The sequence below is a fragment of the Rasamsonia byssochlamydoides genome, assembly GCF_041956645.1.
Source record: "Rasamsonia byssochlamydoides strain NRRL 3658 unplaced genomic scaffold VTN77scaffold_12, whole genome shotgun sequence".
In the NCBI taxonomy this organism is placed as follows: Eukaryota; Fungi; Ascomycota; class Eurotiomycetes; order Eurotiales; family Trichocomaceae; genus Rasamsonia; species Rasamsonia byssochlamydoides.
This window is the reverse complement of record NW_027192395.1, coordinates 245970-273135: the sequence shown is the minus strand read 5'-3', so window position 1 is coordinate 273135 and position 27166 is coordinate 245970. Positions and strand designations below refer to the sequence as shown.

Sequence of the window (27166 nt, the reverse complement as noted above, 5' to 3'; positions counted from 1 at the left end):
TTTTTCATTTTCCTTGTTTCCTTTTTTATACTCTGTTTCTTACTCTTATTAGAACTTGTTGTTCATCGTTTTATTCTTAGGTACCTAAATAACTATAAATAACTATAACTTAACTCTAAATACTGAATATTAAATACAGTGTCGTCTGTCTGTCTGGATAGTTATATCAGAATCAGAATGAGAATAGTAGAATCTTGAGAAATAAGAAATAGGTGGCGTAAGAACGAAAGAGATAACAAGCAAGGCAGTTAATCTTATTTTATAAATAATTTTTACTTTTTCTTAGGCTTTAAGCTCATGATAAGAATCCCATATTGTTGTCATCGTTATTATGAACAAAGAATGATGAACGAACTCTTTTCTCACAGTAGTCTTCCGCACCTTTTGAGAACCCATCCATCCCTCAAGTCTACAACGCTTTGATGTCAATCACAGGCCCTTTGATTCAAGAATCCATTCCTTAAGCAATGTTAATTCCAACAGGTCTATAGAACAATTGGTTCAGCTCAAGCGATTTCTCCAAAGGAAGCTCATAGACCGCTTCATTTCATACTTCGGCAACATGTCTCAGAAGGGAGGAGGCGCAACACAAGGAGTCCCTTAGTGCCAACAGCTTCTTTCACGAGTCAGTCGCCCTTGTTGAGCTGCCGACGGAGATACTGCTGGAAATATGTACAATCACTTCTGCCTCTGGTTTCCCAAGCGTGTCTAGCTCTCTCTGATCTGCAGGGCCTTTTTTTTCTGGATCTTTTTTCAAATGCTCATGAACAGCGCTCACTACTGATCTCTCTGAAACGGCATATTTTGGTAGATTAGGCTTAGTTGATAGGGACCGCCGAGGGTATATGAACCTCCTCGAGGCCTGCAGAATAGTTGGAAATCAGAGTCTCTTTTGATGGTGGATTTTTCGCTCAGCAAGAGCTAGTTTCTGGTTGACAGCTGACAGGTAGTTAAATTGGTTCCCTGAAATGGCTATTTCCGCGCGAAGCGGTTTACTTGGCGAAACTATCCAGGACAAGGCTGTCTTTCACATGGCTATAAAAAGACTGAAGTGGACACCACATTGGTTGTGCTGTATGTTTTTACCTCAGGAGTTCACAATCCATATCAGCTGATCAATTTCATTTAGTAAGGCCAAAACATTAGGCACTGCATAATCTAGTTTGCCGCTTATTATTTATCTTGCCATAGTGTGAGAATTAGCGCTCATGGCAGTCACGTGTGGCCGCTTGGGATACGACAGCGTATTCACGGCGAAACTCCAGTGAAACAGGAGTAGGAGGCATCTAGGAGACAGCTATATAGAAGTCCTCTGGGAGGACTTATTTTCTGAAGGATAGTAATCCATTCTCTACGAAATCAAGATACTATTTTTCCTTCCATTAATCAAGTCTCCTTATCTTGTCGTTTTGACGGCGTATCGCCTACTCCACGACGGTCTAGTCGTAACATCACCGCCTTTCTCCTTACACATAGTATAAGACAGCCATAAATAAGCAGGCAAGCATAACTGCTCTACTTTCAGGATTTTGTCTGACTATTTGTTATTCCTATTTGCCCATTTAGATTCTTACTGCATGTACAAGCTTTTATCTCAAGAATCCATTCCTGGCATAGTAAGAAAGTTAAGATAAAAAGAGCGTCAATTCATCCGGGTTAGTTGTACGGGATTTATCCCTATCAGGGTAAGCGTTATCGTTGCTGCTTTGTTACCGATGTCTGATCAGTAATGAGAGGAACTGACTCAAGGATTGGTAATCTTCGATGGATCGATGAATCGAACAAATTAATTCGATGAAAAGAATTTGCACTAATCACTAGCTGACTGTTACCATAGGAGGTTATTTTCAGGAATAATAAGAGATGGAGGTGCCGACCAGAAGTAAGGGCGCTGGCCGTCGAAAGGGACGAAACCACTTTGGGCGATCACATGTTCAGCCTGGACATGGCTGGCCGCTTGGACCAATAGATATCCTTCCTCATTGATCGTATCCAAAAAAAGAAAGAAATTCCATGTGACTTTGTATGTGATGTCACATACTTCGGAGTATAGCTCGGCCCCATTACCGGAGCATAGCAACCATCTCCCTCCTTCTACATCTAGCACTTTGGAAAGCCCGCATGAATGATTTCTTTCCACCCAAATTGACATGGCTTGCAACTTCCCTTTCACCTGAGGAAAGTATACCAGCAGTTAGCTAAAACGTGATGTTTGAAGTTCCCGAAATATGGCAGCAACGATCTGGTCTTGGGTCGGCACCTTTCTCAGGGCTGGCAGACCCTCAACTCCTTCAGTTTTATCTCCATCACAGTCATTGATGCAGTCCCAACTCGAGTCATCATTTATACCTCAAGTTGAAGTTTCGGACCCTGTCCTACATACCTGTCTTCTAACCATGGGCCGCTGCCAATGGCGAGGGTGGCTTCGAGTGCCACTGTATAGCTGGGTCATGTGTATGGGATACTGGTGGCAGTATCTCCAACCAGCTCTGTAGGGCTTGCGGTCATCTTATGTCTCTCCACACTGACTATGGTGGGTCTCTCTACTCTTGTTGAGACCTCAAATCTGAGATATTCCTTAATAGCATTGTCTGAACAGTCTACCAAGTCGCCCCAGCCTGTTATACAAAGCGATCCCATCATATGTCCCCGCGCAGCGACTGTTCGAAAGCTAGCGTTAATGTTGGATGAAAAGCGAGTCATCCATGTGAGGGGAACCCCGTCTTCTGGAAAGACCGTGCTGGCGAATCTTTTGTGGCACTATTATCGCAACCGCCGTGAGCCTGTGGTTCTCTTACATCAATGGCACAATGTTAAAAATCCGATGCGACATCTGGTTGAGAAGTGCCACGAGAATGGGTATACTAGTGTTCAGCTGGAGACATTTTCCGGTTCAGAAGTCGTGTTCTTGTTGGATGAGGCGCAGCAGTCGTATGGTGATCTCGACCTCTGGCTGGGAATTATCAAAACCCACAGCGGCAGAATTTGCGGCCCAAAGTTCTGTTTATTCACCTCATATGGTAGTCCAACGAGTGGTCCTGCGCAATATCCAATTGGAACCACGCCCGTACGGTTTAGTAGGACCCAACGTGTCTCCATCACAGCTTCTCTGTTTGCGGCAGATGAGACAGTTTCATTATTCTACACTCCTGAGGAGTTTGAGGACGTGGTTCAGAGATTCTGTTTGTATCCAACGCATGCTTTCACTCTCACTCCTGATGCCCGAAACTATCTCTACACTGTAACGAATGGACACCCTGGCGCCACCGATGCGTTGCTGAAATATTTCTTCAGTGTGAGTATGTTCATAGACCCCATGATCAAGGTTGTGTCAGTTAAAGGCTATAGGTTCATCGCTCTCACTTGAAACATAATATTACTTCAGCGATATCGAAAGAGTTGCTTCTGCAGGACCTAAAAGATGAATCAGCTGTGTTCAAGGCGCTCGAGCAATACCCAGTATATAGGTCTTTCCCACCGACGAAGAAGCTTACACCTGACGCAGCGAATGTGCTTCGAAGAGTGTTGGTAAACGGCAATGTACCTCTGGATCTGGAGAATATGGGGACACGTCTATGTTACGAGGAGGGGTGGGTACATGCAGAACCCACAGATGAAGAGGCTGAAACCATCGTCTGTGTTTTACCCTCAAGACTCCATGCGAAGTATCACCACCTCAAGCAAGCTGCGCTATTATGTTGTATGCTAACATCATCCCAGGTACATTGAATACCGCTTATGCCTGACCGCTCAGACTCCTTTCCCAATTGAAAAGTACTCAACCCTACCAGTACTATGTGAAGCTGTACTCCGAGGATTCTCTCGCAACAACATTTTGTTGAGCAAGGACTGCCATGCACTTGGTACGAGTGCGCAACCAAAGCCGCTAGAAGCCGTGTATCAGGATGAGTTCTACCGCGTTTTTAATTCATTGCTCGGCAGTGGTTCAGGAATTTCGAGCGAGTGGTCTTGTGGTTCTAGTGGGAGAATTGACTTCAGGATTGTTGGCCCCAAATGGGGTATTGAACTTGTCCGAGATGGGAATCGCCTAACTGAGCATTGTCGGAGATTTCTCCCTGGCGGCGCGTATTTTTAATGGATCCAAGAGGGGTTTCTGAGCGATTCGATTATCTTAGACTGTGGCCATCAGCACCCCAAACCATGCAGTAAGATTGCCCCTATCTCTTGGTTTCTTAGTGCTTGCTAACAAAAAGTAGATTCATTTGGGCTGAGACTTTGGCGGGTGGTATTTGATGCTGATTACTCATCCGCATAAGTGGTAGATTCTAATTGCGAAGAAGTGCTCCCACGTTTCCTATTACTCAACTAGAAGTTGAGAGACATCACAGCTTCCTTTGGCCGCGTCCACATACAGCGTGGGTCTTGTGCAGGAAAACATACTGAGATATTGCTATCGTTAGCAGCAGAATTGCATGTAAAGTATAGACTATACAGCTCGGCTAGCTGTCAAGTTCAAAATAGTATTATTGCTAAAGCACATTCCACTGGTCATTGATCATGCTCTATATGTATTTCTGGTTTAAACCTTATATTACAAGCACAAGATACCTTTTACATGAGCTTCATCTCTCAGTACGTTCTCCATAGAGAACCTGCGCAATTCATATAGAGAGGATAACGTCGCTCTGATGACATGTCGAACAGTCAGTGGGAACCATGGCTCCATTATGAGTTTGAGTAAGAAAAGATGCCGCGCTGGGTGCTCCGCGGAAGGGATTGCTCTGTGCAGAGATTCAATGGAGAAAGTGGCTCTCATATGAGTGCTGAGAGGAGTATGTACCACAGTGAAAGTTCAGTGGAAAGAACAGCTCCGGACCAAAGAATTCTTAGAGCGCATACCTCAGGGGACTCTCAGCGCAGGAACAGGTACCGTGGTACGCAATCGGTTAAAATATCTCAGAGAAATTTCTTTGGAATTGTCTCTGTGGAAACCTGTCCAGGAGAAGGACTGTTCAGAGATATCTCCTTGAACAAATCTCCAATGAAATAAGATTAAGCCTTCCTGTTACCAGAATAATCACTGAGCTTTTAACAGAGAGTTCCTGGCACCCCTCAATATCTTGATTGAGATCATGTTTCTGTGGCTGTTCTGATTTTCTATGTCTTTTTTGAATCTCTGCATCTCCAACCCTCCCGATTTTGCACCTTGTATATCTCAATAACCGGGTTGACAAGGGGAGGCGGTATGGAAGCCAATTATTAATGTAGATATAGGATTCATACATAGCAGGCTCAGAGCAACTGTCAATGATTCCCATCAAGCGCTACCAATGCTCTGGCATCCCCATTTGTACCCAGTATGGATCAAAATGTTAGTAAATAATCACTACTGCTTCCATACATTGACTGCTTATTCATTTGAATGTCTAATTTTGTTTTCAGCTCTAGGTTTAATTCAATTATGTTCTATTATTGTCTCCACATAACAACATGGATACCGAGCCACAATTGCCAGGTGCAAAGAATAGCCCCCGCTTATGGCTATTGACAGATACACCTACTGTTCTAAGTCTAAAATCGGCATGTCTATTTGATACTATTTTCTTGGCTTCAAATGCGTACTGAAGTGTGACTCTGAAGCGGCGTCAAGTGACGCCGAAAAAGGCGTCGATTCCCCCGACTTACAGACTATATAGAGGTATATTGTCCCTTACTTTACTCACACTAGGTAACTGGGCATTTAGTCGAGTATCAATCAAGGAGAAACAGGTATAGAAGATAGAAAAGACAGCAATAATTGCTCTTCTAGAGAGGCAATCCAATTCTATTGGTAGGCTAAGAATTAGATAGTTCATAGTATTCTATTGTCATACTGGTCCTACTATAGGGAATTCAGGACGTGACATCTATTAGAGAACTCATGGCAATAGAAGAGCTTTTTGTAACTCCTATAATTGCTTGTAAGGATCTAGTGCTTTGACAACTCTAATAACAGGGACTATATTAAGAAGATAGGTCGATACTTGTGCTCACGTGCGTGAGTCTCCTGCCCCCGCGCGGTAGTGTTGCAGCAGCTTGCGAATCCCTGTTAGTGAGGCGGTTCCTTTTCAGCCTCGTAGCAATGAGTTGAGAGCAACCATCAACGCCGGACTCCTCCTATGGATGGGCTCTCGTCGGCCGCGAGCGCCTTCGGGGTGGGTCAGCCTGGCTGGCCAGATCCTGGATGGCATCCAGGCGCTGACCGAGTTCTGGGGCGCCTTCAAGGATGCGCCAGCCGATATCTGAGAGGCGCTGTACGAGCTGCACCTGCTGTCCGCCATCCTGCAGCGCATCCGTGACACCAGCAACATGCGCGAAGTCGATCCACTCCTCGTGGAGGCGTTGAAGAGCTGCAAAGCCCAAGGTCGATAGCTTCTTAGCCTTCATGAGGCATCTGCAGCCAGCGTACACGTCAAGCAGCGCTCGCATCCGGACGTGGACGACCTTCAAAGCCGCTTTTCAAGGCGAAACAATCAAGAAGTTTCGTCTGTCTCTGGGAGACTCTAAAGTGACCCTTCTTCTGATACGGCAAGATCTTTCAGAGTAGGTTTGTCAGTCACCTTCTCCATGGCCTCTGATTTATAAGACAGACAGCTGCAGTACACCTTCCAGGACAATGTCCTCACAGCCATTGCCAACGGTTTCTCAAATCTCAAGCTGCAGCGAGAGTCAAAGACAATTGTTACCGCAGTAGAGTCGCCTTCAGCAGCCAGCGGCCACGTCAAGGAGCTACAGTCAGAGATTCGTCGGATGACCAGGACCATGTCCAACCCGTGGTTTCGCGCGGGATATGAGGCAAACAGCGACGATGGCAGCAGAATCCAGCTCCAGCTCCAAAAGGCATGAGAAGACTGGGCAATGAGCGTGACGACCAGGACACAGACCTAGAAAAGGGCAACCGGCTCATGAGATCAGGCCAGGCGAAGGCAGTCGAGGATGCGTACTCGTCTGTTAAGAAAACTGTTATTGGGAATTTCTATATACATTCGAAACGGCTACGGATCCATAGCCGCGGAACTGACCACACCGCTGACTACGAATTCCACACTTCCTTCAGCTATCACCCAGCACAGTGGCTTCTTCGCTGGAACTTCTTCTCATCCGGGCTGGATGTCATGCTCTCGCGGTCTACGAAGGGCTGGAAAAACACTCTGCGCACCTTTCATGCCGTGGTTGATGACTCACCAATCTTCACATTTTGCAAGAACGGAAACATTGATGGTGTCCGTACTCTTCTTGCATGCGGCCAGGCGTCGCCGCTGGATACCAATACTAACGGATGGACGCCACTACATGTATGTTCTCTCGCGATGTGAACGGGCTGATTCTGACTTATGTATCTAGGTTGCAGCATACGAGTGTAACTTAGCCATCTGTCAGCTGCTGATTGATGCAGGAGCAAATCAAAATGCTTTGACATACGACTTCCCAGGAGGAAACAAGTTTGGTGAGTTTTCCCGTCTTCTCCGATATACAGCTGACTTGACTCTGCAGCGCTCCAATTGTTGCCGCGAGCACATGCCAACGAGGCGACTTGGTCACTTGGAATCAACGCGTCGATGTGCTCCGACTTTTAATGAAAGCAACAGAGCTCGACTTTTCCGAGAGTGATAGCCAGGCGTGGAAGCTGATTCTCGTCCTTCTGGAGCGGTCAAGGCCTTCTTCCGGGTTTACATCAGACACACGAGGCGCTCAGTGGATTCTCGATATGTTCCGAGAGGAGATCAGCACATACTGCCCCAAGGAGAACCTGTTCTGGCTGATGCTCTTCTGCGTGGAGGATGCCGAGCTCTGCAGGCGAATGCTAGACATGCGACCCGATGCGCTGAACGTGGTGAGCGAGCCTGGGGGGTTCTCTGTCATCTTGGCCCGGATGGCAGAGAATTTCCCCACAATGGTCATACCTTCTTTCAAGGTGCTGGCTGAGCGCGGAGCTGATCTGCACATGGTGGGTAAGACCAGATCCTATGGAGCGGACACACTCAGCAACACTGCCGTCAGCGATACTGCCACGTCCTTGGCACTACGACGTTCTGTGTTCTTCCATCAATGGCGTGCTTTGCTGCGAGATCTCGGGACTGATATACCAGCGTTTGTGGAGGCCGAGTTGCAAGCCGGACGACCACTGGCTGAGCGCGGCTGGACGGCCGAAACCTTGCTGAAGCTGTTCGAGACGGAGTTCGAGCCACAGGAAATGCCGCGCTGCGAATGCTTCTTCTGCGGACGCGAGGTCTATCGGCTGTATGCGCTGGATGAGCTCTGGTGGGAAGTCTTTCTCGCCAACATCAAGCGTGACAGTAGTAACTACAATAGCGACGATGATGAGTTTTGGAGCCTCAAATCGTCATCATCATCATCCTCCGACGGGGATGCAAAGTCTCGCACGTCGTTTGATTCCGCTATACACTCTTGTGCTGGAAGTGCGACATGATGAGAGAGGTGAGGGGCGAGAAGACGTCTACCTGGACGAAAGATCGGATTCCATAAGCAGAGACTTCAGTATGGCTCCCCCAACTTGCGGCTGCAGAGAGCGCCCTGCTGAGCAAGATTCAGGAAGGTGAGAGGAGAGCAACATCTAGTCCGTCTACCTAGCAGTGAAGGCACGCTGGAATAGGGTTGAGGATTATTGGATTTGTAGTTCTATTATATCTTGGCTGACGACAGCCAATAGATGCTGCCAGAGCCTTTACACGTAAACCTGGATTCAGGCATTAATTATTGAACTCATTCCCAGAATAATATCGGATATATTACCGATTTACCATGGTTTACTTTCACGGGACCAACAGGCAACTATTAATAGTGTAGTTACTAAGAGTACGTTGATTGATACCTACGTAGGTACATACAGTACTTCCACCAGAGCACCTATTCAATGAATGAATTATGTACTACACTGTACACAGAATATACACAATGGATACAGATACAGATATCGATATCGATACGCGTATATATTTGATCCTACCCACTAACATGCTAGCGACTAATCAGCGAGAAGTCGTCGTACGGAGTATACTCCGTACTATCAATGTTTCTAAGAGTAAAGTTTCGGACCCCATTCGGAAGTATAATGTAGTTAATAATAATTTCCCCGCGTTGGGACACTGGCATTGGCATTGGCCGTTCTAGAACGCTTCCTCCCATCTTCTTCTTCGTCAGCACTAAATTTCAAGCTTTCAAGCCGAACCGTGAGGGGCGGCCTAACTGACACCAACGAAAACCAAACAGAAGGAAGATACGATCATGGATCATGGATCCCTCAGCTTTAGCCTCAGCCTCACTCACACAGTTCGTACTCTATCGGCACTCGGCATTCGGTCTCCGCCGGAGTTTCCCAACATGCCGAAGCGAGAGAGGGCCGTGTGAGACGTTAGTAACAACACACATGGATATATGTTGGCGTATAAATATCATAACTTTAAATCCTGTCTGCCTATCTGTCTTGTCTGTCTGTTAGATGGATGGTTCGACGGTCCTAGCATTAGCAATTCGACTCAGCTTGGCGTCAGCATGACAGGCAGGCAAACCCTATAGAAGTAAATATAGTTTAATAATACCTAGTTTGATACCTACCTAGTATGTACTAGGATGGCACTCTCTGACGGTTTGAGTTTGAATGTGACTCAGATCTTGTCAATATTATAATAATAACGGTGACCCAGAAGTAACTAAGTAACTACCTAAATAAGTAGACTTCCGGTCTTACTACAGAGTTAGGTACCTACACAGATGTCCGTGCCGTGGCGTGCATAATGCCATGTAATGAACGGAATGGAATGGATTCGATTCGCTCCCTCGTTTGCAAGATGGCTGAAATGGATCGGGCCATTCATACCCATGACTCATAAACGACGCGCCTGGCGGGAGTAGAGGACGAGAACTTACTTACCGGCAGCGTGGCGTACATTAGGTACATATATTAGATACCTAAGTAGGTAGGTACGTACAGTACATACACACATGTTAGGTACAGTTAGTCATCGGTAATGGCTTACAGCTTGTCTATTGTCACGTCCATATAGGAGATTCCTAATAGGGCTAGGAGATCGTTTCGACTGTCAATGTAGATAAGTCAACTAGACATCATCATCATCATCATCATCAAACCCATTGCAGGGCTATCTATCAGTTCGTCAGGCCAGACCAAAATGAGACAGACAGGTACTAGATATCTAGATCGATCGAACCTCCAAGTTGGTAACGGGATCGGACCCCAACATCCGTCGACATCTTGCAACTAATCGCTGACGAGCTAGGGTTCAAATTACCATTGTTAGACCTACCTACCTACCTACCTACCTACTTACCCGCCGATCGAGCACTCATACGGAGTTGGAATCGAGTTAATATCAGCTTATGCAAGGGCATAGGGTAAACAGATAGGTACTAATTTCTAGAAGGCTTCTAGAAAGTCACGAGATCTATCTCCCTGTCTGGTTTATAAAGCATGAATCAATCCAATCAGAGTAATTAATTTACTCCATTCAAACCGCGAAAAACGTCCTGGTGTCGTCAAAGGATTAAATCCTTGTCAATATTCCGTGAAACTTCACTCCCAGTACCATCTATCTATCTAGTTTCACGTGAGTGTAGGAATCAGACTATCCAATTGGGTAAATGACCTCTAGGTAAACTACCTAGGTGCCAACCCCAGAGACGGGATAGACTGTCGAAACTTGAAACGTGCAATTTCAGAAATATCAGGGCTGGGACCCCAATGGGGCCAAGTGAGGCGCAGAGCAAGACAATCTTTCCGCGGGTTGTCATCAAAGTGAAGCAGTAGATGATTCAAGTAGAGTAGAGTAAGTAAACTTATTGCTTTTGACTTTGCTTCAGTGTCAATCAACAACATGAGTCAGTTGGGATAATCTAAACTAGGTAAGCAGGTATATGCAGCTTCTATTGTTCTTGCAGCAATGACTTTCTTAAATTAACCCTTTCTTTCTTTCTTGTTTTAGGATCATGTGAAATGAAGTCTGTGCCATAAATGTATATGCCATGCTATGCTCTATACTTTACATGGAAGAGGAAAAGAAAGGAGACAAAGGGATATTTTTGATTTCTAAAGAAAAAAAATCATCGTATTTCCTATCGAGTAGTGTGTTTGCTCCTTCGATGGCACTATTACGACCCTATCATCACCCTGTAACTGGGAACAAAGTGTCATATATAGTACAGTACAAACTGTTTGCGTTATTTCCCTAGGATCTTGCAGTAATAATGAATAATACACCTATCACTGATAGATAGGTTGTCGTCTCTTCCCTGCATGCTATGGCTCCTTTAGGTTCATTTACTGTTCCAGACTAAGCATATTGCATATCACATATTGTCAATATGGCGTCCATCCTGTGTCGTTGCCACTAGTCAGTCAGTTAGTCATGTTAATGAGATTCTCGCTCCAGAGCAAATAATACAACCACTCGTATCATCATCACCTCGGGAACCAGGATCGAGTCAGTGCATCATCCATAGTCGTGTCGTGATCTAATCAAATCAGTCGCCTCAACTCAACTGAACTCAACTCAACAGATGCAACAGTACAAGACAGATTGATGCTCGCTTAACATCTCCCCTAAATTCTATACTGAAAGTAGTCCTGACTCGCGTCTGTTGGTGTCAGTTCTGACAGAGTCATCTCCTTTGATCATCGGCTCAGTGCATCATAGTCGTAGACATGGATATATATATATATATATATATACATCCCGTTCTGGTTCCATGTATAAACAGCTTGTTTACATACTGTACGGACATGACCTCTTACCCCAAAAAAGGGAAGATATGCAGTTATACCTAACCTAACCTACCCAGCCTAGGTAGATAGGTAGGTGGGCAAGACGCCGGAACCGATGTCGGTATCATTTACCTAGGTAGGCTATAGTCAAAAGGATTCGTTCTGGTCTGGTCTTCTCTGATCTGATCGAAATCGAAAGGGATCTATCTCAGTCTATTAATTTGGTACCTAGCTAATAATAGACTACCTGCCTAGGTTACTCTGTACGCACATTAGGAGCGAGTCTTAAAGGGCTCAACCGTCCAAGTACTGCCCCCTTAACTAGTACACTGACCGGTTTTACCTCGTTTACATGAAATTGGTCTATATTTAGCCATGTGTGCAGTACTAATATACCTAGGTTTATGATCTTGGGTTGAGTGAGTTCAGTCAGACCAACCTGAGTTGTAGGTCTATTGTACTGTACTGTGTACCTAACTTGTGACTGACAATATACTGTGAAAGTTGTCAAGGGCATACCTCCCTACTTACCTAACTGTCTTGACTTCTGCCTGTGTACAGTATACAAATGTACTCCGTATGTACACACACGTGACACACCATGTGATGGATGGTCATGTGAAGCAGGCAGGCGGATAAGAAATCAATTTGCCTAATCTTATTCTTACGCAGCAAGAGAAGAGACAAATATTCCCTCCAACCTATCTAACGCCACCAACATGGGTGCTATATCGGGTAAGTTACTAGTTAGTTTCTTTCTTCAGACAGAGGCTTAGTTGCTTGCCAATAATGTAAAGAAAATATATTTGTCATCAGTCCCGTCGTCTAGTTACTGTTATTACCGACACAAACGGTTCGGAGTATCCGAACCGCGCCCCAAATCGAATCCTTCGGAGTCGGACGGACCTTCAAGGATTGTTTGTTCTCCGATATCCGAGGGCGATGCTTACACTTGGTATGAGAATTGGATGTGAGAGTTGTTAGAAAGACTCGGTCTCTTTCTTCTACTACAGCATGGCTACGCCAGTGTCATATGATCAATATAGTAGGGCTGATGACTGGCACTACAGCCCTCAGGTGACAGACAGGTCCACCCTTCTGGAAGGGTTCTTTTTTGACATGTTTACGGTTCAGTCAATTGACCCACTTCCATGAATGGTGGTCAATAACGTGATGCCCGTTGGGCCCGGGCACACGCCCGTGCAGACAGACTTCGCTCGATCCTCCGAGGCTGAAGGAACGAATGAAAGAATGGCGCTGAGCTTTTGCTTTGCTTTGCTGGACTAGACTGGGCAACATACGAGTCTTTTCTCGATCTTGGGCTTTGTTGTTGCCTGACCCATTGTGGATTCCACTTTGAATACGACTGATATACTCCGTAGAAGTTGCCTCATCGACGAGTATCATACCTACATACGTGGCGCGGTGTGTGTCCATCCGGTTTGTGGTCTAGAATTCTTGCGGAGCATGATTTCGAAAAGCTCGTACGAGTGTCCACTGCAGAGTACGTATTAGTTTGGTCCTTATGATGGGTGGCGTGATATTTTTAGGAGATCCTGCGGGGAGAAACCAGAAATCATCCCCACCGATTCAGCCGGTGTATAACCGCTTCTTTCTCCGGCGATATCGGTCAGTCTGGTTGCCTCGGTTGCCAACTTGCCAACTTGCCATCGTTCTTTGTGTGTTGCCCAATGTCCACCGTTGGGTGGCGGTTTCTAGACGGGATATCGAAGCGGTCCGGGTGGAATTTGGAGGCGAGGAGTTGTCGAAAAACTTTAACGGTGCTTTTCGCCTGATGAATGCCAAATGGTCCGAGCCAGCGGTGAACGGCCGTCCTGTCCATGATTATGCAGATGCCCAGGTTTTAAAAATTTTTTTGGGTCTGACCGCCTGGCGTTTAACAGCCTGTCAACCGCTTTTGTTGGGGCATTCCAACACACAAAGGCTCGTGATTTGCCTCCTGGGCATTCCGTCTGAATGGGCCCTGGTAGAGAAACAAGGTCCCGCAGATCTGGTAGGGCTGGAGTTGGGGGCGGTTCCTTGAAGACTTCATATGCTAGTTTTTGCCATTAGAGGAGTAAAACAGACAAGCTCGACAAGGCTTGATCGGAAGAAGCCGGTCATCTCATCTGCTTAGACAACTGAGGTGGCCATTCTCGCCTGCAAGGCCAGTCATCATCCTTATTATGATTAGTAGATCGCGATAACAGTTGGAGCTCGGTTCACTCGACCAACAGAACAAGAATAAAAACGGAAAGTGGTCCTGGGCAAGTCGTATTAGGCAGGCTTCTGGAAGGCGAAAAGAAGCCGGCTAGAAGGGGCGCTAGAAGCGTCGGAAGCCGCGTACCCACCGCGTTCAAAGGGTGGCGACTCTGGCGAGACAATCAATCCACAAAGAAGAGGAGTGAGATCCAGATCTCCTCTCCGAGACTATTGCTAATCTATTGCCATTTAATGCAGCCTGCCAGCCTCATTTTGCTTTGCGTGCCTATGATTCTGATTTCTGACGCGTACGGGGTTACAGTGGGAACTTCACTAATGCCACGCATAAAGGTTCTTACCACCACGCAAATTGTGAAAGGCCCGGCCAGCCGGATCGTTCCTGTCGATAAGGGCAGAGTCACAGACTGCAGTACATTCTTATCTTTGAGTGGTAATTATTAGCGGTGTTGAGTATGAATTACTCCGTACAGCCTGGTACCACCAGCAGCCACAGGCGGCCCCCATCCCCAGGAAACCGTAGTGTGATCTTGTTCCAAGTAACGGGTAACGGAGTACTCCGTCGGAAAGGTCACCGACCAGCTAGGTAGGTACATACTACAGATCCGTATTCTGTACCAGTATACGGAGTACTTACTACCTACCTAGGTAGGTAGGTACGGAGTCGTACCTGGTACTCCGTACTTTCCTTTGCCCTGGTGACTTCCCTCCGTCTCCACACTGGGCCGCAGTTTCCCTGACACCTCTGATTGGACGTGCCTGATAGGCTTCTTCTCCCGTGTTCTCGTGGCGTTCGGGAGTCTTCGCTGGCCCTTCTGGAAAGGCTGCTTTCCCGCCACCCACGTCACCCACGCGCTGAATCGCGCTCGCTTAACTAGTGGAATGTGGAAGTGGTTGAGTGGTTAGGTCCCTGCCAGAGGCCACCTGCCCCGCCGAGCTATGGCCATAGGCTCCCAGCGACTCTCTGCTTACACCCACGCCCTCGCCATTACGAGTCACGATTCATGCTCCCCATTCTACGACTCATCGCCTGTCTTTGATGCCTCGTATCCATTCCCACACCGGGCTCGCTAATCTAACTTATGATCTCGGTGCCTTCCCCGCCGCCGATTGTTGTTTGTTTGCACCTGGCTCTCTGTCTCTTGACTATATAAATCGATTCTCCTGCAGTACCGTGGGTGTGCCACCTGTCCTCCCAGAAACTGTGACCGAAAAATCGATCGTTTTGCCAATAATAATTTCCACGCGCCTGCACATCATCATTCTGCGTGGTTTCCTGCCGTTCGTCGTGTCGCGACTCGCAGAACCACGTTCATTACCAGGAAATTGGTGCATCCACCAGGTCCGATAAGTTACTCCTCTCGTTGGGTTGACCCTTTGGACGAGATCTCGTGCCTGCGAAGCCTCTCTGTTTCCGGCCACCGGTCCTCAGCACTGCCAGGTGCAGATCCACTGCTCCGCCAATCACCGCGCTTGCTGCTGGCCACAGGCCACCGCACATCAAGCAGTCTAGCTTAGGCCGCCTGCGAGGCTGGAGCAAGTCGCCGTTAGCCTGCCTTGGTCCCATCTGAAATTCATTCCAGTGGACCGGGGGGAGGTTAAATCTGCATCGTGCTCATTGTTGCCAGATTGCGCCGTCTTCCATTACTGGTCAATTCGGTGGTTCCCTTCTCATTCCCTCTTTCGAACTCCCCAGCAAGCTCCATCGACCTGGGCGTGACGACCTGCCGCGAGGTCGCACAGACGGCCACACAGCAACCACAACGCTAGATACACGCCACCAGAGTCCCTTGCGCCTGGCTGTTGCCTTGTTCAACCGTTCATATCTCCCGTTATTATTCCTCCCAACTCCCCAGGTGTTTGGCACGCTCCTCTTTTTATTCGACGCCCTCCCTCTCTGCATTCCTTCCCTTCGTTGCTATCGAGAGGTGCTGCCTTGAAAGCCACTACTGTGTGCTGGCTCCATTGCATCATTGTGAGTGACCCCCATTGCATAGTTACAACCCTCTCCACCCATCTCTGTTTAGTCATCGTTGTTCATTTCCTTTTGCACTGCACGTTTGTGAGGGGTATCCATCTGGATCGGCTCTCTCCCACAAGTGAGAGGCTTCTACCAAGGCTAGAGAGATTGTACTCGTTTTCCCCGACCATATCATGGATCCACCGTTCCGGACTCCGAATCCACGTTTCATCTTCTTCCTTCTACAGCGTCATACTGGTTTTGGTGGAGGGCAAGAAAGATAAAGCGCGGGGCGATCGTCGGAATATCGTGCGGATGATCTACAAATGAGCCCGTGGCCCCTTCAAGTTCCGCTCACAGAGTCACCACCCACTGTGGACATACTACATAGCGACTGCGTGCGACGATTTGTTCCTTTTTGCCTTGCATTCTACGACTTTGGGAAATAGGCAGACCCTGGTCATTTTCCATTTCATGACTTACACGCCGATCGCGGTCTCCACTCATCGCTACTGATAAAGTTTAAGCGGCCGCCCATCGTCGAATGCGTTATCTGCAGGACAAATGTTTCCTCGCCGATCCCGTCTCTCTCTAGAAGCCAGTCCAGAAGGACCCGTCAAATTAGAGTCATTCTCGTCCCGTCTCGCGTTAATTTCACCACATCTTCTGATTTGACTAGTTGCCCAGTACTTTATTTCGCTTTGGACTAATAATTCCCGCACTAATAGGTTGACTCGGTCCCTGTCTTCCGTCCCCTCGTGTGTACCCAACCGGCAAGCATTCTACTCTTATCGGCAGTTGGCGCTTGGCCATCTCTAGGCTCTAGGCATTTGCGAGCACCTCTGCGTCTTTCCTCTCCTCTCATCGCTGAACACAGAGGAAGGAAACTAGACCACTTGTCTATATATCGGTTCCCAAATTCGGATAAATCCGTCGACCGATGCGACGATAGTGAGGGCTTGCTGCAGTCGAATTTCCTATCCTCAATCCGGAAAATTTCCCGCCGACAGGAGCAGTTCGTGAGTGTCAGCTGCTCAGTGGGCAGTGAAGCTGGAACGCTTCAGGGGAAGCAGAGGAGGATCGAGGGTGGGAGCACGAGAAGTCGCGCACCAGAAGAGACACTTGGTCTACGCGATGATCGCGAAGACCCTTCGCCTGCCGCTTTCTCTGTGGAATCTCACACCGGATCCGACTCCCGAGACTTCTCCGACGTCGTCAGTGGACTACGACTTTTATAACGAGAAGGAGATGGACAACCGGCCGCTCAGCCTGGCCATCCCTACCGGCAATTTCTGCCAAGTGCGCCCAACGCTGGACGAGGTGCTTTCCAACACGGCCCCCTACCCGTTCACACTCAGCGCCTTTATGGCCTATCTCTCCCAGAACCATTGTCTCGAAACACTCGAGTTCACCATGGAGGCAAAAAGATATGGGGAAACTTATCGATCTGTTTCTCGGATGCTAGACCAGTCGCCGATTCATACTGAATGTCCCCAAACGGAACACTTGCGCATGCTCTGGCAGCGCTTGATATCGGCGTACATAATACCGGGCTCCCCGCGGGAGATCAACCTTTCCTCGGAGGTCCGGGACGCTCTGCTTGCAGACTCTCATGCCACGATGCCCCCTCCGCCGGAGACTCTGGATGCCGCCGTGCGGCGGATGCATGACCTGATGGAAGAGTCGATATTCATCCATTTCCTGAACAGTTATAGTGTGCCATCATCGGATTCGCCGTACAACGAACGCATGAATCTATCGAATACGAGTCTGGAGGATCACCACAGCCGGATTCGACGAGTTACGTCCCGCGGGAGGCGACCGTCCCCTCAATCGTCCTTCGCGGATTTTGCATCCTCACGCGGTCCCGTCTCCGGACGTCTGACCAAAGGTGGAACTGCTGCTTCGGCGAAGACCGGAAGTCGCGTCTCGGGTCACGGTTTCATGGGCGGTGGTGACTCGGGGTCTCCTGTCCTGACTGATGACTCCGGGAGTGCGCTGTCGAGCCCGGTCGTTGGGGAACCGATGACACCACCAACGACTCCTCCATCCAGTGACCTGAATATACATTCGGGCCAGAGTCCAAAATCAAGATCGGAGAATACGTGGAGGAAAATGGGAATGAAGCTAGGTTTTAAGAGACGACACGGGGGATCGACCAGTCGCGACCCGAGGTTAGAAGAATGAGACGGTATTCTTCGGTCGTCGTATCTCCGCGTCACGGTATCGCTCCTACGGCCATCTCGATTCTATTCTCACGACGACTTCTTGTCGCCTCACCCCTTTTTTTTTCGTTGCTCGATCGCACCGGATGTGCTCGACGTTATAGCACTTATAATATATGACATCGGGACACGAGGTGGTTTGTGAATCTGCGATATTGAATATCGCGCGAGTTATGTTTCCGATTCCTCTTTCGGCTCGGCAAAATAAAGATTTGGGAGGTGGACAACTTCTGCATGGGACGGAAATAATGCATGATCAGGGGGTCCCAAAAAAGTTCCGGAAGGATTCTTCGACCTTGGAAATTCCTTTTGTTTTTTTCGATTCAACTCCATTCGATAATTTTGTCATCTGGCAATGTGTGAGCAGAGGGCTTAATGCGACGAGGCCCCCTTGCATGATTCTTCAGACCTTCTCCTGTCATGATTCAATCAATGTTTGGTCACCTTCGACACGAACTGGATGTGGCATGTTTGTGGTTGTAGTCTCTGGAGGCGTTTGTGTTTGGCATTCTCAGACTCGGGGCGTTTTCTTGTCATTTTGCATAGAGGGCATGATTCATGATTTGGGTCTGGCTTTTCTGCACAGTTGCATTACATGGTCTGTCTTTCTTTCCCTCTTTCCTTCTTTCTCACTGCATGTGTCATGATCTGATGTGCCTGGTCATCTATATTTCTATTTTTTTTCAGTATGTTTGTTTATTTATTTATTTATGATTATCAGGCATGAATGAGATGATACCCATGATTGATACCCATGATTGCTTGTCTTTTAGATAAATCTTTCCAGTGAGTGATTACAGACACACACGAACCTTGAATCTCAGTGTGTTGTAGGTGTATCTGTACAGTACATACAGTACCACTATCCAATCTAATCAGAGAGAAACTCTTTGGGAAATTTCTTTTATTTTATCTGGATTCTCCGCCCCGGCCTCGTTTCCAGCGCGGCAATGTCCAAATCCCACCCTGCCGCGGTCAGTTCGCGGGCGTATTGCTCGAAGAGCGCGTTTTCGTTCAGAAATGAGAGGGTGTGTGCGACCACGTTTAGGATGTGCTGCTTATTATCATCACTTCCTTCCGTTACTGAGGGGGCTTGGTTCTTTCGCTTTTGCTTTCGTCTTTGGTTCTTTGAAGAAGAAGAAGAAGATAGTGAAAGGACTCGAGCAGCTAGCAGAGCGTGAGCCCAGGCCTTGAGCTGCAGAACTGGAGTGCAGCCTTGCTTGAGTATGATAGCTGCCCGGAGGTTGGTTGCTGTCCTCGTCCTCGCTGAAGAGAAGAAAAGCAGATAGGCCTCGGAAGCGAAAAGCTCAGTCAGGCGCCGGAGTAGGAGCAGGGATGAGTCGGTATTTATTGACGCAGCTGGCCGGGACATAGAGAATAAAGACGACGGCGGCGGTTCCTGAAGGAGAGATAATAGCTCCCTGAGAGAGACGCCGATTCGACAATATCCGAGCTTCGCTGATGTAGACCACCACGACTGCTGAGGAGTCTCGGAGGAGGAAGAAGAAATCCACCGGAGCACGCCGTCTCTTTCGAAGATTCTCTCCAGGCTGGCGACCTCGTCGGGTCGCAGGACTCTTCTGCATGGTTTTGTCGATCCTGACGTGGAGATCGTGCTGTCTCTATCTCTTTTCTCGTTCTTATCATCCTCTTCCTCATGTCTGAACTGTCGTTCTACCAGGTCCAACTTTGGATCGGAGCTCAATAAGGTTGAGAAGACAATGTTTGCGCGCTGGCGGTTTAGACTGGTCATCTGCACGGCGCGAACGGCGCGGTAGTTGGTGCCCAAGTGCAGAAATAAGAGAAAAATCAATGCTGTCCAGGTTACAGGGAGACTAGTGACGTGAGATACGACAATGGAACCGACCTTGTCATATTATTTTAATTGTCAGTGATGAAAGCAGGGACACGCAACGACGAAAGAGAGACAAACCAGCATGCCTAGAAGAGATATAATAGTTTCTTGTGAAGAGTCTTTCTGTTAATACAAGTCGGGTCAGCAATCAGATCATTCTTCTACCTGACAGGTCAGCCTCCACATAGTGTGAAAGATACTTACCGCATTCAGCTCCCCAATATTGCCCCATTTTGCAAAATGTGCACTGAGACTCGCCTTGGAACTACCGCCGGCCACTCCGCAGAGCGCTCGCAGAACTCCCGCGCCGCTCAGAATGGCGACTCGTGCCGCACCGGGCCTGATAAGCGGGGACAGGCAATCCAGTACCATGGCGAGGTCGTTGAAGATGTCTGCGGCGAGCCGGTACATCTTGCACTCAGGTTCGAGAGCTGTACCGAGTCGATGTGCGAAGAGGATGGTTGCGATCCGGCCTGATGAGTCTTGTAGGATGTGTAGGAGGAGTGCGGAGGTTGGTGAGGCAGCGGCATCACCGACGCCAACGCCTGGTAAGAGTCAGAATTTTTAGAAATATGCTACTGTTACTTTAAGGGAAACAATATGGAGACGGGTTTTGAAAACGTGCTGGAAGGATAGCATGCATGCGTACCTTGTAATACTGCCCTCGAGGATAGAAGCCCTGCGATGGAGCTTGAGAAGGCTTGGATGGAGTCCTGAAAAATATTCACCATGTGTTAGACATATAACCTTGTCTCGTTCCATCGAAATGGCAAGAGAATATGATGAGGAGCGAAATCAGGAGGCGGCTCAACGTACATATATCTGATACCTGAAACCATGTCAATCAAGTCAACCAAAACTGAATAGAGCCGAAAGAACGTTGCTTACTCCAAGTAGTCCTTGCTGACGCTGTGCGGGTACCCAGCAGGCAGAAAGACATTAAGTAGAGAGGTGAACATCGAGGTTATTGTAGATGCTGAGGGTGCCGTGGCAGCTGATGGAGCTGTCAATTCAGGTGGCTATCCAGCTCAGTCAGTCAGTTAGTCGTTTCAATGCAGAATTTCTGGTTTCATTCTCATCCGGGTTGATAAAAGAACACAACAAGATATGTTCAATGATACTCGTGAAAGACGCTTTTTGGCGTTATTGTGCAAGTGTTGAGAAAGGAAAACATATCCTTCTACTCGTGCCACCTCCAATCAGTCAAAAATAAGATAACTCATAGAGCTCTAACCATGCGTTCATTGACACCGACAGGTATTGACCACAGTAGAAAAGATATAGATCTGATCACACTAATAGAATAGATCACAGCGAAAAGGCAAAGACCGGAACTCGAACTGACCACAACATCAACCCGGCCTTTCAACACAGTCTCTCCCCCATCAGATCGTTTGTTTTGACCTGTTGCTGTGACCGTTTCTGAGTAAAGATACGTCGCGAGGGGCGTGTCGACCTCGTCTGTCTCCGTAATGGTCAAAGCGGGTTTGGCATTGGCTGACATTATTTTCTTCCAGTAGAGACTTATTTGTGCTCGATCAAGGTGTGTTTCTTTTCTGGTAGTCAATTGGAGCTGCTTCTATTCCTTTCTCAGGTCACGGAATTGCTTTTATTTAGATGTCTCTTTTCAATTCACATTTCGTTCTGTTGTAAGGTGCTAAGCTTTAGATGGATGGATGGATGGCAATAATGTCTTTGGTCATTCCTCAGAATTCGAATAGATGGATTGAAATTGAACTGCTCTATGGAGAAAACACGAGCAACTCTCTTTCCTGATCAGAGAGGTGTCGATGGCGAGAGAGATAACTTGAAAGATGGTCTGACACAAGCTAACTAAGTATTAGGTTCTTGGGTTACGTTACCCGTTTCGGGAGCTGCAAGGGCCGCGCCCGGCCACATGATAGCTGATCTCTTACTGGCACGTATATTGATCAAAAGACACAACAAAACAAATGTTAATTTTCTCTTAGAAGATTATACACTAAAGGCCAAATAACCATTAAACGAGCTCATAATCTAGGGCTGGAGTTTTCCACACGTTTACACTCTACTGATATCAATCTAGGAAAAGGAGAATGGAGGGAGTGTGATGAACAACCAATCGCCAGTATACACTTTTGAGGACTGCTTCAGTTCAATATACCTATGTACACTCTAAGTTCCCGCTCTAAGAACCAAATTGCTCTAAGCGCCACCAACAGACTTGAGAAGTACGAGGGGGGAAAAATAATAATGACAAGCACCAGCGCCCCAGACAGACAGGTATAGTAGAACGAGGAAAATAAGGATATGGAGAAAGCAAAAAGAAAAATCAGTCCGCCCCCGTCGCTGCCCAGATATGTCGGAAATAAAACGTCCAAGGAGTGGTGATTGGCCGGGTGTTAAATTCGTCGTAGCTATACGTTGGCTGGGAAAGACGCTCGGGATCGTTCGGACTCCCGGCACATCATTCGGTGCCGGACTGCCCCCTGGCGGGTTTGCGAGGATTTCATCTCCATCAGACGTTATGGATGTCATCCTTCAAATCGCCATCATGCAGACCATAATCATCGACCATTCACAGGCCTATATCGCACATTCAAGGGAAAAGGCTGGCGCCACCAGTTTCGATTGCCTCAATCTCAGCCTGTGTCCACGGCAAGCGGTGGAATCGCTCAGGCAGCTCGTCGCGATCAAAGAACTCGCCCGGCTTGGGTTCGACAGGGCCGAGAGTAGCACCGGGAGTGGCACCAATGGCACCGTAGGATAGGGAGGAGAGACGACCGGGGGTGTTCAAGGGACCATGCTGCTGGGCCTTGGAGCGGTAAGCTGCGAATGTCTCTGGCAGTGTCTTAGTGGGCGACGCTGGGTGGGCTCTGGGTGTGTGGTCGACAGATTCTATAAGAGAATGATAAGTCAGCACCAAGGTGTGAATTGACAGAGATAGATGGTGACCTACCTGGGACAGTCCGCTTCCCCAAGAACTTGATCAGCGGAGTGCGGGAAGCATTCCGCAGGACGGCCGTGGCACGCATTGTGAACTGTACAGTAAAGAGTAGGGGTTGAAGGAAAGAAAGAAAGCACAATTAATTCACAAACGGACCCGGAGCAGTTCGCTCTGTGCTCCAACCTTCTGTCAGGTACTATTGGGCTGCTATAAGTCTGCTCTAAGTCTGCTTCAGAAGGCTGGTGCTAGTATTAAAACCACACAGATGAGTCGAGTAGAAGAGAAGGTTTATTTTCCTGAGTTTTCTGGGGAAAGCGACTGATTGATAAGAAAAAGAAGGCCGGAAGTAGCTAATGGAGGGATGGGGATGGGATGGGATGAAGAATGGCGTGCTGTCGGCGAGACGCGGACGGAGGCGGACAAGCAGGTGGCATGAAGTGGTGTGCGCAACGGCCGAGCGTCGGCCTTCTTGCGAAAAGCTCCACCGGAAGCACCCGAGACGAGCCCGTGGGAGACGCCAAGAACTACAGACAGTCGGAATTCGATGAAACTCCGAAGTTTCAGGTTGTTATCTATTAAATTCTATTATTCTTATTCTATTGTTATTATTAATCTGTATTCATCTGCTATGCAGCTGCCTGCAGAGTTTGTCTAGGCTTCGGCGTGTCGGCGGAAGGACATTGCACCATTGGCAGGGAACTCCGCGGAAAGCCAAGCCGGCAAAGGGACGGCGTGCGGGGAAGACCTGCGATCGATGATATGATGATGATTCAGTCTGCACTTTGCAGTTGGAGCTTGGGCTTGCGATGAGGGGAAATATAAAAAAAGAAGAAGAAGAATAGCCTACTAATCAGGTTCCCTTGCTAATTATGATTGATTGATTTTTTAAACAACCCAATCCCTGGACAATCTGTTATCTTAGCTCCTGCCGTGCCCCAGAACCATCTGCGCCTTCCTTCCTACCCCGCTACCAACCTTCTTCACCGGCCTGGCCACGTCTTGACTTTTTAGCACAGGAGCATCTGATGTTCTAGTTCAGCAAGATATCATTGGACGGATGGCCTAAACACCCTGAGGTCATAGTTCTACAATTAGTACTTAGTGTCTGCCAACAGGGAGCCCGATTGCATGTCTAGTGTCATGTAATGTCATCCATAATCTCCTGATGCCTTGGCTGTCATGCGAAACACTTGGCCTCCCACAGTATTGACAGGAGCAGCAGAAAAAACAAAGGCAACAGCAAGAGAGGGCGCCTGCTAAGAGAAAAACAGTCGTTTTACACATAGTTGGCATGCCTCTGATACTTCAAAATTGGGCGACTTGACTGGCCTTCTTGGCAGCAATTATTGGACCTCATATTATCGAGATCCTTAAATAATCAGCCTAGTTCACCATTGTACTGTACGTAGGCGAGGTAGTTGCATTCTTTCCCCGCATGGGGTAGACCTCCCCGCTCTGTGAGACTTCTTCCCCATGTGCTTAGTCACATCCTCCTACTTCTATAACTTCTTGAGGTCCCTAGTATGCCTACATAGCCAATTCTTAAAAGATCCTTCTCTGCTCTCCTTAGCTTTAACTTCCAGCTTTATTTGATTCTGTCTGCAACCATGGCACTGAAATGTATAAACCCCGGTGACCGCTCCTCCTAGAGCGGCTTCCTCTAATATAACCATCTTCCTGTGTCAATCCTCTATATACACTGCCCGGATTGTGCCTGCATGAGCTCCCCTGCAAAGCTCTCTATATATAGTATTAAAAGATCATCCAGGTACTTTATAAATAGATGACTTTTTTTGTCTCCATATAATGGCACTGATAGTCAGTTCTGGGTGGGTCATCTGCTGGTGGACATCTGTATCGAGTTGATCCTCTGTATCCTAGTTGTCAGACTAATCCTGAATCGGTGAACCGTAAAGCCAGGTACTGAGATAAAATCTGAATAGTTCAAACTGGACTCATGATAATCCTATGTTATTGCATGGCCAGGATAAGGTATGAATGACCTTCATTTACTAGACTAGTCCGTCTTCTAGAGCAAGAATCAGAACATTTATACCACCAAGCAGGTGGATAAGTGCCTCAATATCTGTCTTCTCTATTTTACTTATACTTTTAGAAATAATACCCAAGATAGGCCACCACGAACGCAACCGTAGAAAAGAAACTAAGTCCCAACATAACCGCAACTCTATCTTCGCTTTCAGACTCTGTAAAGGCTTCATAGCCAAAAAAAAAAACACAGCCAAAATAAAGAAGCCATAGACGAGGGATACTAGAGTGTCTTCACTGTCAGCCGCAATTTGCTGATTTACCAGTCCGGCAAGAGACCTTGATAACGGAGGAGGCTACAACAATATTCTACCATAATTGGCCCACCAAGGGAGAATCTTGGAGCAACTCACAGCCAGGAGGAAGCCAGAAAAGGTCTTTCTTCTCTTTTTGTGGAGTCTCTGTTTGTATAGTCTCTGTCCTCCCAGGAAGGCTCGAGCGCGGAGAACTCAACCCCCCACCTGCATCCCAGTAGAGCAGGGTGCCTGTTTCCGCACCGAACATTCCGCGGAAGGTCTCGACATTATTATAGTAGTCCAGTTCGGAGCCTCGACCATATTTCCAGTGTGATGCAATCTCACATGCCTCGTCTGCAGGAACGCCGTGGAGGTCAGGAAAGCACGGCGGCTAAATAGGCGCGGACGGCTGACGGCGGGTCGTCCCAGGAAGGTGGAGCAGGGGGCATCTTTGTGACTTTGTCCTTCCTGGCAAAACACCAGTGGGGAAAGTAGGGTCAATGTTCTCGATACGATATGACAGCGATTTGATAGGATTTCCTGATGGAGTTGGAGTCCTGACGGGTGCTATTGGAAGTTGTTGCAAGTGCAATAGAAACAAAAGGGTGCGCAGCCTCTGAATGAAGGGTTTTTAGCTGCCTGTGCAGTAGGCATCAAAGCACATTGCTTTTACTTCTCCCAACCACCATCATCGAGACTAGACTCTTTTTGCCCATTCTAGGCATCACAATGCACGAATTACTGCTCTTTGCTTCAGTTCCCGAGCACCAGCACCATGAACTCCTTCAGCAGCTGGCGGGCCTGACGGCCATGCAGCCTCGACACCGTCTGGAGAGACATCTGGTCTTCAAGGCCCATCGCCCGCCCAGTCGCGTCGATACGCGCGTTGGAGGCAGCCAGGAACTGCAGGGATCTGAGGTGCAGCGTTTGAGCAAGATGCTCACCGGTGTCATGTTCTATACCCAGGTGGTTGGCCCCGTTGCCGAAAGTGACTTTGGCGCCCCTCCGTTCTCGAACGCGACGCCGCAGGGCTATGACTTTGACAGCCAGCAGTGGAGGCTGGAGTTCAGAGATATTCCCGAGGCAGGAACTCGCTCCCCAGTCACGGCACGGTTGATGGCGAACGCAAGTCTTCCGCAAGGGGATGTGGTTCCTCCTATGAATGCCTGGGGCTATAGGTGAGTTGGGTCCGTCTTTCTGCACGGCTCCTCTGGACACTGACAGTTCACCAGCTTTGTCACGGAATATGTCGTCGAGGGAGACGTGTTTATCTACAATGACATCGTTCTCTTCTTACATCGGGTCCTCAACTTCCCAGCCGACAACCATGACCCAAGGGCGCCTCGAAGGTTACTGCCGCCTTTACAAGAGATGTCTCTCTTAGATCAGAGCGGAAGCTATGTTCTGCAGGCTGCTGTCACCGTCCAAGACGGCAGCAATCCGGAAACCATGAAACTCGCCACTCAACATCTCTTTAGTTTGAAAGACCAGTTAAGGGCGGCGGTTAAGCTAGAGCCAGCGGACAGGCTCTCCTTGGATACACGAGTTAAATAGGCTTTCAAGGCGCATTGGGTTATTTGCATAGATTTGCTCAACATGATACCCAGAGGATTTGTTGGCGACTTGGTTTGGCAGATGCACGGCGATAACGCAATGTAGTCGATGTATTTCTACTGTGAACTGAATAATAATATCGTAAACCCAAGTCTTCGCTTATTGTGGCTAGATTGTATGTTGGGCATCAACATATGAAATTATAACGTAGATAAGACAGACCATGTGATTTCGTGCACTTCTGCTACGCGTCCGCGCGTCGATTCCGCCCGCCGATGCTTGTTGAAAGACAACGGGTCCTACCTCCCACACTTCACATCGTTGGACCAATCCGGATTCACTTCACGCTTTTCATCGTCGTTTCTTGAAGTGTGTCTAGCACTATTCTCCGAGTTCAGGGC

At 47.9% G+C, this 27166-nt stretch overlaps 10 protein-coding genes across 10 annotated transcripts; 7 read left to right on the top strand and 3 right to left on the bottom strand.

Moving 5' to 3' along the window:
* Window positions 1–2511: 2511 nt before the first annotated feature.
* Window positions 2512–3367, top strand: VTN77DRAFT_1228 (uncharacterized protein; the record flags this gene model as incomplete). Its single annotated transcript, XM_069416936.1, has 2 exons — window positions 2512–2533; window positions 2586–3367. The coding sequence occupies 2 exons, from the start codon at window positions 2512–2514 to the stop codon at window positions 3365–3367; spliced, it is 804 nt and encodes a 267-aa protein (XP_069280182.1).
* Window positions 3368–6385: 3018 nt separating this feature from the next.
* On the top strand, window positions 6386–6694 carry VTN77DRAFT_1227 (uncharacterized protein; the record flags this gene model as incomplete). The annotated part of the gene is made up of 2 exons (XM_069416935.1): window positions 6386–6543; window positions 6595–6694. 2 exons carry the CDS (start codon window positions 6386–6388, stop codon window positions 6692–6694), a joined length of 258 nt encoding a protein of 85 aa, XP_069280181.1.
* A 148-nt stretch (window positions 6695–6842) lies between these two features.
* Window positions 6843–8431, top strand: VTN77DRAFT_1226 (uncharacterized protein; the record flags this gene model as incomplete). Its single annotated transcript, XM_069416934.1, has 3 exons — window positions 6843–7295; window positions 7345–7451; window positions 7495–8431. The coding sequence occupies 3 exons, from the start codon at window positions 6843–6845 to the stop codon at window positions 8429–8431; spliced, it is 1497 nt and encodes a 498-aa protein (XP_069280180.1).
* Window positions 8432–13265: 4834 nt separating this feature from the next.
* Window positions 13266–13784, top strand: VTN77DRAFT_1225 (uncharacterized protein; the record flags this gene model as incomplete). The annotated part of the gene is made up of 1 exon (XM_069416933.1): window positions 13266–13784. One exon carries the CDS (start codon window positions 13266–13268, stop codon window positions 13782–13784), a length of 519 nt encoding a protein of 172 aa, XP_069280179.1.
* Window positions 13785–14017: 233 nt separating this feature from the next.
* VTN77DRAFT_1224 (uncharacterized protein) lies at window positions 14018–15527 on the bottom strand (the record flags this gene model as incomplete). The annotated part of the gene is made up of 3 exons (XM_069416932.1): window positions 14018–14112; window positions 14631–14815; window positions 15280–15527. The coding sequence occupies 3 exons, from the start codon at window positions 15525–15527 to the stop codon at window positions 14018–14020; spliced, it is 528 nt and encodes a 175-aa protein (XP_069280178.1).
* A 1527-nt stretch (window positions 15528–17054) lies between these two features.
* Window positions 17055–18107, top strand: VTN77DRAFT_1223 (uncharacterized protein; the record flags this gene model as incomplete). Its single annotated transcript, XM_069416931.1, has 1 exon — window positions 17055–18107. One exon carries the CDS (start codon window positions 17055–17057, stop codon window positions 18105–18107), a length of 1053 nt encoding a protein of 350 aa, XP_069280177.1.
* A 154-nt stretch (window positions 18108–18261) lies between these two features.
* VTN77DRAFT_1222 (uncharacterized protein) lies at window positions 18262–18792 on the top strand (the record flags this gene model as incomplete). The annotated part of the gene is made up of 1 exon (XM_069416930.1): window positions 18262–18792. One exon carries the CDS (start codon window positions 18262–18264, stop codon window positions 18790–18792), a length of 531 nt encoding a protein of 176 aa, XP_069280176.1.
* A 257-nt stretch (window positions 18793–19049) lies between these two features.
* VTN77DRAFT_1221 (uncharacterized protein) lies at window positions 19050–21504 on the bottom strand (the record flags this gene model as incomplete). Its single annotated transcript, XM_069416929.1, has 7 exons — window positions 19050–20012; window positions 20079–20123; window positions 20205–20545; window positions 20650–20713; window positions 20817–20829; window positions 20889–21019; window positions 21346–21504. The coding sequence occupies 7 exons, from the start codon at window positions 21502–21504 to the stop codon at window positions 19050–19052; spliced, it is 1716 nt and encodes a 571-aa protein (XP_069280175.1).
* A 1074-nt stretch (window positions 21505–22578) lies between these two features.
* VTN77DRAFT_1220 (uncharacterized protein) lies at window positions 22579–23014 on the bottom strand (the record flags this gene model as incomplete). The annotated part of the gene is made up of 2 exons (XM_069416928.1): window positions 22579–22877; window positions 22939–23014. 2 exons carry the CDS (start codon window positions 23012–23014, stop codon window positions 22579–22581), a joined length of 375 nt encoding a protein of 124 aa, XP_069280174.1.
* Window positions 23015–25940: 2926 nt separating this feature from the next.
* On the top strand, window positions 25941–26765 carry VTN77DRAFT_1219 (uncharacterized protein; the record flags this gene model as incomplete). Its single annotated transcript, XM_069416926.1, has 2 exons — window positions 25941–26389; window positions 26444–26765. The coding sequence occupies 2 exons, from the start codon at window positions 25941–25943 to the stop codon at window positions 26763–26765; spliced, it is 771 nt and encodes a 256-aa protein (XP_069280173.1).
* Window positions 26766–27166: the final 401 nt, after the last annotated feature.